This window comes from Etheostoma spectabile, chromosome 4 (assembly GCF_008692095.1).
Source record: "Etheostoma spectabile isolate EspeVRDwgs_2016 chromosome 4, UIUC_Espe_1.0, whole genome shotgun sequence".
In the NCBI taxonomy this organism is placed as follows: Eukaryota; Metazoa; Chordata; class Actinopteri; order Perciformes; family Percidae; genus Etheostoma; species Etheostoma spectabile.
In genome coordinates, this window is record NC_045736.1 from 29,443,656 (window position 1) to 29,454,671 (window position 11,016).

The window sequence follows — 11,016 nt, forward strand, 5'->3', positions numbered from 1 at the left end:
CACACACACACACACACACACACACACACACACACACACACAACCATGAGGCAAACAATCAAGTACTGTATGCTTGCCTTTCTGTCTGCCATGACTGCAAGTTGAGTTCCAACAAAGTGATGAGAGACAGAGCTGAATATGGATGTCTGTGTTTCCAGGTTTAGTCACACTAAATTCTGTCGTGACATGTAAAGTATGTTAAAACAAAACCAGGAGATTCTGACAGTAAGCACCCAGAGATGATATTCTTTTAAATTCTTTTGTTTCTGAAACTAAGTTCTTATTCTACCTCCAGTAAACAGACACAACATGTAAAACACTTAACTACATGATACATCCAAATGTGATAATCAGGTATCATCTGACATGCCCCTTTTCCTCCTGCTCCGGCAAAATGACTGCCTGCTGTCAGACTGATTCAACATGTATGAAAAATGACTTGGTTCTTCTTTGGACTCGGAGAGGTCAATTCCAAGTCAAAAAGATAAAGTCCAAGTGAAGTTAGGAGTCACTGGTGTTAGTCCAGGTGGAGATGCAAGTCCATTTTGATTTTGTCAGTGAAGTGTAAATAAGTCATCAGAGTCATGATCATCATTTTGATAAATTGTATCCATTGACACACACTGTTACTTCAAAGCAGCTATAATCAATGTCAATTTTACATGGTATCAAATGACAATGTGAAATCAATCTGTAGGATGAAAGGTGTTTCTGATAGTGATAAAACTACAGAGAATTGATAGCGAGTTGCACCTCATTTTTTAGCTGCACAGCTGCAATTCACTGTTTGAATTCGCACTCACAGCGTCGCAGGCTCAGTGTCATGAACACATGGGTTGCAATGAATAACAGCAAAAGAAAATGCTTAGACAGTACAATTTAAAATGCATTTGTAATATAATGATGAATTTGCATATTATGTCTCTATCCTTCGACATTAGTCAATAGATTGACATGTTGCTGTGATAGCTATTTGTCATTAAGTGTCTTGTGTTTTAAGACATTACCACAGTCTTGCTTCTTCAGGGGACCAGACTGCCTGGTATATAAAGCTCCACCTCCCAAATGAGGTTGCAATCATCTCCCCCCCCCCCCCCCCCCCCCCCCCCCCTTCTTTCCTCTCTTTCCCTCTCTCTGACTCTGTCTTGCCTTTCTTTACATTTCACTATGCACTCTGGATCGGTACACCGGACCTGCTGAATGAAGCTGAAGGGATTATTCAGGATGCCAGTTTATGATCACTACATAAGGAACAGTACGGATGATGCGTTTTGCGCTTCAGCTATTCAATGAAAGAAGAAACGCGCAAAAGAAGAGATGGGCACCGTTCCTGGACTTTCACCTACCCGAGGAAAATGTTGTCATTACGCCGTGTTGGCTGTACCTGTAGTGGTGGTTTTGGTCCAGCTTTGCGCTGCTTTTAACTTGGACACGGAAGAAGTCGTCGTTTTCACCGGACCACGGGGAAGTTACTTCGGTTATTCAGTAGAGTTCTTCACTAACTCATCCAGGTAAAGTCTTTAAACGCAGCATCACCAAGCTTAATGTTCACATTTACTTTGGCAAGACCGAAAGTTTACAGCATTCTCTGCAGTTCAAAATCACTAATTTATCATTGCCTAATGGGCTACTATAAATTGGGATTAGAAAGATTAATCTCAATTACAGTTGTAGTGGACTCACTTTTCTACCGTTACCGGGTCTTTATGACTACTGACGCCAACCTTACACAGTCAGCTTTCATGTTGTTCTCTCTCTTATGGTTTCCTTGCGATATTATATCGTAGTACATAGTACAATTTTCTATTTGACTCGTTGCTGGGAAATAGCCAGTTATGTCCAGTTTTTAACATTCAGTTAAGTGATTTTGTCATGGTAGTGTCATTTATATGATCTTATCATACTATAGGCCCTCATTTAGGGACTTTAATTTGATACATTTTAAAGTGTAAGAGTAGTCTGTTAAAAATATGTAATTCTGATGGAAATGTTAAGGCATAGGGTAAAGTCAAATATCACTCATAGGCACACATCTTTCTCTCTCTCTCTCTCTCTCTCTCTCACTCTCTCTCTCTCGCTCTCTCTCACACACACACACACACACACACACACACACACACACACACACACACACACACACACACACACACACACACACACACACACACTGGATTCCAGCCCAAGTGTGATTGGAAACAGACATACAAGGCTGTGTATGATTCAGGGTAGAGGGGGTTAACCTATAAGCAAAGGAAGAAATCGGCCTGTCTAAAGGAAAGTTGGGGTTTCCTGCTGTTTTTTGTTGTTGTTGACAGTTGATGAACTGCTGAGTGAGAATAAGTCAAAGATCAAACATGTTCTTCTTCCTTCCTTTCTCCCACACATCATGTACTATCACCTGCTTTTGGCACATTAAGAAAACTCTCCTCTGGGCACTAGAGTGGGACACCCACAGTCATAACCCCAAAGTAAATTGAATATGAATAAAGTATAACAAGCTGATGGCTTTATGGTGCTCTGTGATTGGCTGCTCATAGACATTTTGTGCATCTCATGTAGGCTATTATTGCTTATTTGTGTGTGTGCAAAAATAGATATAAATATGTGATCTCCTTTTTTATTGGTATAGGTATATGAATGTTACAGTATTGCTAGATTTGAATACAAAATAACACCTTGGTCTTTGCTTGTGTTTTAGAAAAGGACATTAAGGAGACAGAAACAACTTTAGAAAGAGGTTACATTTTGTTTAATGTTGTGGCAGACTTCTGTTAAATTCTCCACTCCGAATTGAGGCTTAGAGAATACTTCATTATTAAAGTGAGACTATGTTATTTGAAAAAAGATACACTATTGTTCCTCTTAAAACACATTTATAAGCAACACAAAGCACATTTGCTCACTTCAATACACTCTGGGGTTTTAATGCCTTGGTGTGGTAAGAAGCTTTTGCTGGCTAATGTTAGCAAACATTAGATAACTTCAGATAGACAATGCGATTGTTAGCTGAGTTTACTACTATTCTGTCCTTGATTTGTTACTTTTAAGCTATGATTTGCTTTTTACCATCTTTCCATAAATTGTTACCTGCTGCCCCAGTAGTTGTTACTCAGCAAAATCTACAATAATATCACTTTAAAGTCATAGTGTGTATTTTCTGCCGCCCCCATTAGGAAATGTAAGTAATGACAACAAAACTGTCGGTGCATCCATATGATACAAGCCTTCCGTGACCGCACGCCTCCCCCCTTCTCCACGCAATTGCTAGTAGCCAAGGAGGACACGGAGGATTAAAAAAACACTATGGACTGTTCAGAAGAAGTAAATATCGAAAGATGCCAGAAGCCACAATCTTCTGAACGTAGCCATACTAAGAAATCTGCTGTCTAGCTAGCCAGCAGGCTCACTTAGCTAACAACTAGAAATGCTACATGCAGACCACATATCGTATATCTGTTAGCATACATCAGATGTAGACACAATTCAACTCAATTTTATTCAGAGTGTCAAATCAAATCCATCACTATCTCTCACTATCATCCTTGAAGGCTCAGAGTAAAACCAATGTTGGTTTAGTGAATGTAGAAATTTGCTTGTGAGGAAATTGGTTAAGATTCTCTGAGTTTGCTTTACTAAGCTAATGGCAGTTAGAGGGCATGTTGTTGAGTCATTACTGATATGTTGATTTTAGACCAATGCATTTCAACAGACTAGACCCCCCCTTTGCCTGCAATAGTTTTTCTTACACTGAACAATTTAACATTTGTTTTTGACCAAATTCATAAATCTTTTGACAGCTGCTTACAACTAAATTGTGGTGGGTAAACAACGCAGCAGGAAAAGGATGCTTCCCTGAATGAGATCGATGTTTTCTTTCTGCTGATGGGATGGTTTCTGCTGGTTGTCATGCATTCGGACAATTACTACACTGTTTGGCTTTGGGAAACCTTGTTAAGAGTTGCTCACCATGCCGTCTCTGTTTTAACTGTCTCAGCACACATATCCAGGATGTCAATAAGTCTAGTTTAGCAGACAGGCATCAAGTGTGTTGGCAGAGATGGTTCAACAGTGTACACTCACTTCATGGCTCTACACTCTAAGAAATAAATCCGACGAAAACGACCCCAGGTCCCATAATGCAATTTGAAATGTACATAAACAGAAATACAACTGTGAAACAATTTCTGTTAAAATATGCAGACGTACAACTGTTAATACACAGATATTTCTCAGAGTGTAGGGATGGCAATGTTGGTCGGTTGGACCACTGCTCTGGTGAAGACTGAAATATTGTGACAAAATTGGATGAATTGCCATGAAATATTGTACCTAGACATTGATGGTTTGTAAGACTACTGACTTTTTTGGGTTCAAAGTGAAATGTCTGGACAGTTATTTAATCGATTGCCATAAAAGTTCTTGTACATATAGTCATGTCCCCCTCGGGTTGACTCCTAATCTCTTTGGTGAAATCCTTGACTTGTCATCTAGCACCAACATTAGGTAAAAGTTTGTGTTTGTCCAATACTTTGGTTCATGACAAAACAACTTACATTGCCCCATCCTCGCCTGTACTTGTGTTTATAAGTAGTACATGTTACCATGCTAACACGCTAAACTAAGATGGTGAATATTATACCTGATAAACCCCGTTGTGGGCATGTTGATGCAACCATAGCTGTGCTTATGTATACAACCTCTCAGAGGTGTGGTTATGATTCCCACTACTTTTCTTGGCAAGACACTCAAACAAACACAGGACTTTCACCCAGGAGACCGATGTTCGAATCCCGTTTGAAAATTAAAGTAAACAGCAAGTTCAAATTTACGGAACAAACGCAGCTATGTCACGTTCTGCGCCACATGAGTAGGCAGAAGTGAAGTAGCGTCTGATTTTAACCCAAACCTCAATCTTTTTCTATACCTAACTAATTAGTGTGGGTGCCTGAACATAAACTAAGTCATTGTTGTGCCTGAACCTGACACAACTGGGCCGTATTAGAGGGTAGCCATACATGACATAAAGTTGTGTGGTTTGGAGGATCCTGGCCAATCCTGGATAAGCAGGGTAGTGGGATTCTTAATAACACCTCACTGAGCTGTGGCTATAAACTCTTAGTCCTGTTTGAGTGTAAGCTACTTGATTTTGTCACTTTCCCCCTTGTGAACACACTGCATACCCAAACCATCTATAGAATTAGTCTCTAGTTTGGAAATGGGACACAGCTGTTGAAATCCTGTGACCTGAAGTCAGTGAACTTCTTTGTGTTTACCAACTTGTCTGTGAGCTCTACATTAAAGGCCACCAAATGTTGCTGGCTTCATTTTACTGAACAGCCAGTCCTGGTCAGTGCTGTGCTGGGTTTTTAATCTGGATCTGGTAATTATTTTATAATAATATAAAATAGATATCATTTGGTCAATTGAGCAAATGTACAGTCTAGAGCAGTGGGGATTTTTCTACAGCAGCCTATGTTTTAGAGCAGCTTTAATGTAGGTTTAATCAACATTGCATATTTCACTAAATCACTTTAAGAAAACACACTAATTGAGTATTGTGTAAGATTATTCTAGGCCACCCACACATGTGTGTTTAATGCATGTATTTACATGCTAAAAAACCAAACTAATTCAGCTTGGGGATCTGGCTCATGTAAACATCATATCCTGTTTATTATAACAACCCAGATAGAATCTTGTGGAAACCTGAACAGGGTTCAGGGATACAGGGGCTTTGTTGGTTTCCATGGACATATGTAAAGTGTGGTCATATTATTATACTAAATGGTTAATAACCTGTTTGGCTTGTGCCCTTATAAAATGAAGTGATGTCTACATGTTTAATTCAGCTATCCTTAAATTGCTTAATTGAAATACCTTCAGAGGCCTGAAAGGGTAACACTATCAGTATTTTAGAGCAACTTACTTCTAAAAGAAAGAAAAAAAAATCAACATTATATAATGTGTAAAAGAAAATATTTTGATTAGGTCATGATTCATAGGGACAGTTCAACTGAGCGAGGATATCCTACCAATAGGCTGTGACTAGTTTCAGAATAATTTGGCTGGAGCTCGTAAATCCTTTAGTAAAAAAATTATATGTTGCATCTTTGACCTGGGCATGCCTCAAAGCCATTTCCCCGTTTGCAGATGTTCCTGTTGAACGTGAGTTAAAAGAAAGGAATCTGTATTTCAGGTCTCAACAGAAGCATCCATCATCCCACTGATACACGGCATGCTGTGGAGGAGGCTATTGTTGGCTGTGAAGTGTTCATTACAAGTGCTTTTTAATTGACTCTTACAAATCCACACGTGCAGAGATCACAGAGGGTGGCAGCGGCTTAAAAGTCCTGTGCCTTTTGTAAGAGAAGACCGTTGAAAACCCGCACCCTGGTCGGCTGAGTGGCTGTGGAGTGAGTGGTTTTTAAGGAAAGCTTATCCAGCCATGTAAATATTCCTCTTGTGCTCTCCAGACATTTTGGGGGATGGGAGGAGAACAGAGTCTGTCTGATCTCTGCTAATGTCATCAGTCACCAATGTCTTAAGTTGTGCCCTTTGCTCTGGGCCAGGCCTTTTTAGCAGGGCTGTCTGAAAACCTTGAAGCTCAGCTGATTTGTAACAAACACTTACATTATACACACACTCACTTGCATGTGGGAGTGCGTGCAGGATATTTACACATACATCTTGCTGTATCTCTCTGTTGCATGTTATTGCCATTCATTAATTTCCAGACTGAAACTTTTTGGAGCTAAGGATAAATGATTATAAAACCACCTTCCTAGCCAACTGGCAGTACAGTAGCTAGCATGGCAATAGCAGTTATGACATTAAAAAACACGTGACAAATTTGATACTGTGTACTTTTACTGCAGTTGCAGAACTACCTTTTACTCGAAAGAGTTGCTATTCATTACAAGAAAACACAAAAATTATCACATCTTTGTCTGGACGACGGTGTAAACTTATCAAATAGTAACCGAATAAGGAGTTCCAATCAATAATTTCCTGTTCAATATGCCTGAAAGAGCTGCAATAAGTTTCATGTCCCAACAATAACTTGTACTCTAATCGCTCAGACAACTGTTGTAGTTGTTTCAATAGCAACTTTGTAGCAAGCTATCTTTAAAGCTGCAATATATACAGTAACAATGAATTATGAATACCCACTGATAATGTAAAAGTGGTTGAAAGTGACAAAAGTACAGAGAATTATCACCTGGAATTACAGTCCGCCGTAGCACTGGAGTTTTTCAGCTTCTTTCAGCTCATTGTTTTTACAGCACACAACATTACCGCTTTGGTTCATTCTCATGGCTCTTGTCAGTGTTGTCAAACAGCAGACAGACTAACTGGTGTACACCTGCTAAATTAACTGCATGAGGTGATAATATGTCAGTGTTTACAACTTGTTGCGTTGCCCAGGTTATTACTTATTTCATCAGCTATGTGTATGACAACACATTATTCATAAGACAAGTGAAATGCATATGATTTTCGACCAAAACAAATGTTTCTTTGTGTAATCTTGGGCTTTCCGTGGACACTGCCCGTCACCGCAATGTAAGATTCTGTTTTCCTTTCTGCTGTCTAGTATCAGTGTTTTGATTGGCGCTCCGAAAGCCAACACCAGCCAACCCAACATCACTGAAGGAGGAGCGGTGTACTTGTGCCCGTGGGGCGAACCTAACTGCAGCATGGTCGACTTTGACAAGCAAGGTAGGGTGTCTTGTTAAGACTAAATTGACGGTCGACCTCTTTGAAGATAAAAATGTGATCTGTGGAAAATCAAGCTCAATATTAAAAATCCAAGGGAGTACACATTTCCCTTACATCATAATCACAGCAGTTAGTAGATAACTCACATTGTTCCAGGTTGTAAAAATGTTACTTTCCCTGTTAAACAGTTGCATCAGAACTGTGTAGTAAACTCTCAGCTGTCTCTAACCGGCCATAAAAGTAGCTGAGAGAAGCTATAGGTAATAAAGCACCACTATGCTTGACCCTGAGGTCAGAAGTGCGACTCCCTGCCATCACACAGCTCCTAATCTAAACATGCCTTTAATATCTTTCTGGTGTTTCAGGGGTGACTTTCCCCCCACAGCACCCCTCACTATGGGCTCCAGTTTGGGACATGGGCCGTATTTTGCAGTGTTTTCACAGAGCTTTGATTTCCTGCTGGACTCGGGCCCAGTGTTGTAAGCGCTCTTTAATTAGAGCAGAGTCATTACAGGGACAAGGACCCCAGTGGACCTGGGCTGCTCCCCGCTCTGCCAGAAAAATAATCACCCCCATCAGAAATGCAGGAAGCGATAAGGACCACCGTTTGAGGATCACAGGGTCCACTTATCCTAGGCTCTTGCATGCTGATATAGAATGGCGTTTTCCACAGATTGAGAGCTGTGACCATGCAAACTCTGCGTACACAAATACACACCTACAAACTGTTTACAAACGGTCTCTGCAGCCTCTGAAACATGATGCAGCTTAGAAAAAAAAATCATGCAAAACCACATTTATGTTCACACAGACACACAGGCCCACACACACAAACACATGCTCATGCATTTACAAAGTACATTAAGTAGTCTTGTATTTCCCATTACAGGCCTCTGGATTCATGGTGTGTTTGAGGACACAGCCCAGACTGCATTAACCAAACAGGCCCACTGAGTTACAGCCTGGAGAGTTTAATGTCAGCACTCCGCTACAGTCAGCAGGCGCATATATCAGAAAATATACCACCAAAGCTTATACAGTTACAGACATATTTAAGTGTGATTTAAGACGTCAGGTTTTGGAAAGTTATCTTTCAAAGATGCTGAATGGCAAACATGTTTTTATTCACTGTAGGTTTGACAGAAATCCCGCATTTAGAAGACATTAGGATCAAACCCCAACATCACACACTTTTATTCAGTACTTGGAAAAGGATGTGAACGGTATTTCAAAGTCAGCAACTTGCTTTTTTTAGTGTTCTGGCGTTAAGACAACCTGGCTAACCTATCTGATTCAAACGCTTTGTGGACAAGGAGTCACAATCCAATTTTTTAAATTAATTATTGTACCAGCAAGTTAAAAAAAAAAAAAAGATGTGTAAAGCTGCTGAGGCTGCAAAAGTAGAAATTTGGCAGGAAACTTCACAAACACGCACACACACCCACCACACACACACACAACACACACACACACACACACACACAAACACAACACAACACCCACACCCACACCCACACACAACACACACACCATATACACACACACACACACACACACACACACACTTCTAGCACTCCACCACCCCCTCCCTCATCACAGTTCCTTGCCTTCATACTGCCAGGGCCTCTTCTTAAAACAGATCCTGACAATGAAGTCCAGCCATTTGAGTTACAGTAACAAAAAGGTCCAAGTCCCTTTGAGCTGTTTGATGTCTGCCATAGCATGAAGGACGGATTAAGACCCCAGACCCCAGGAACAAGGCCATAAAATATCCATGTAAAAAGCCAAGAACATGTGGGGTGCGCTCTCAAATGAAGCCCTGACTGCACCAAAATCAAACACTGGTGACAGGGGGATCTTTGACTAAGCACCACATAAAATAGCACCTCTAACATTCCTCCATGTCCCAGTTTCTGAGGAAAGTGTGACAGCTTTAAATTATTCATATCATTAATCATAAAAGAGCTGTGCTCACGCCTGTGTAAATATGTCCCTTAATATGTTTTTCTCCTCTATGTTCTTCTAGGCGATCGCCACTTTTATATAAACAATGTGAATACTCAGGTTGAGTTCAAGTCCCATCAGTGGTTTGGAGCTACTGTGCGTTCCCATGGCAACAGCATCTTGGTAAGAATGGGTTAGGGTTGGTTGGTCTGTTTGGAAAATGTACCTACATTATGCTTTGTGATTACATGGTTGGCAAACAAGTTTTTGTTTAATTAATCCATATTTATTGTTGGTGTGCAAATAGGAACTTTATAATTTGGCCTTTTGGGACTCCATGTCGGGTCCCTTGATATACTGTGTACCGACCAATGTAACGGGGCCAATAGTAACGATAATGGCTATATTCATGATATCCTGCTAACTTAGCTGGATGCAAAAAAAGCAAAAACGTACAGGTCTCAGGCAAAAAGTTAGCCACCTCACTAGTTGATAACTTATGTAAAACATGGACTCAACACTGAACCTTTAATAATAATTTATGGTCTTTTCTTTGTTTATTTGACGAATGTTCTTATTGTTGTTATTATTATTATTGTTATTTTGTTGTCTTTATACTGTCTTTTTTATCTATTTTTTATTTCTTTTTTCTTGCTAAAACTGCTGCTGGAACTTTCAATTTCCTCGGAGGAGTCATCCCAAAAGGATCAATAAAGAGAAGTCTAGGTCTAAGTCTAGGTCTAGGTCTAAGTCTAAGTCTAAGTCTAAGTCTAAGGAAACAAAGGAACAGTTTTGTTGTTGTATTGCAGGGTAGAATCAATTTAACCTACTGTAATTGCCTCAGATACTAACACAGTTTGAGGATTTCCATTTATTGTAAACGTTTTCAAAGAATATAACTCAGTTTATAAGGATGACTGTTTACAAAATGAGCACTAACCCATGAATGGAAAATTACATTAATTACATTTCCGCAAATGAGGCTGCTTTAAAATTGGCTAACGTAAACATTTAGGACTGAGCAACGCTATTTTTTAACAAAATGTTATTTCACAAAGTCTAGTTCACTAATAAAATGTAAACTATTGGCCATTAAAGTACCTCACAGCACACGTTGCTTTGTCTATAACTTCCACATCCTCTTTTGTTTTTAGGTTTAGCGAAAAAAAATGACCCAACCCTCCAAAGTTTAACAATACTAAGTATCGTTCTTACTGGTTCCCAGTCATTTCAAAGACTTTGAGGCTTGATAGCCTTTCTGTGTGTAGTTACAGTTGCTAAGCTATGATTTCACAATTGATGTTTGAGGGACCAGTTCAGGGTCAATTTAAAGTGCTCATATTATGCTCATTT

General features: G+C 39.8%; 1 protein-coding gene across 1 annotated transcript in view; it reads left to right on the forward strand.

The window, feature by feature from the left end:
• The first annotated feature begins 1,134 nt into the window (after positions 1-1,134).
• Positions 1,135-11,016, forward strand: part of LOC116687553 (integrin alpha-5) — a 42,757-nt gene continuing 32,875 nt past the window's right edge. Inside the window, exons 1-3 of the mRNA XM_032513013.1 lie at positions 1,135-1,511; positions 7,595-7,719; positions 9,746-9,846. Of these exons, the coding sequence (XP_032368904.1) occupies positions 1,318-1,511; positions 7,595-7,719; positions 9,746-9,846 (420 nt within the window). The 5' untranslated portion in view covers positions 1,135-1,317. The remainder of the gene's footprint in view (positions 1,512-7,594; positions 7,720-9,745; positions 9,847-11,016) is intronic.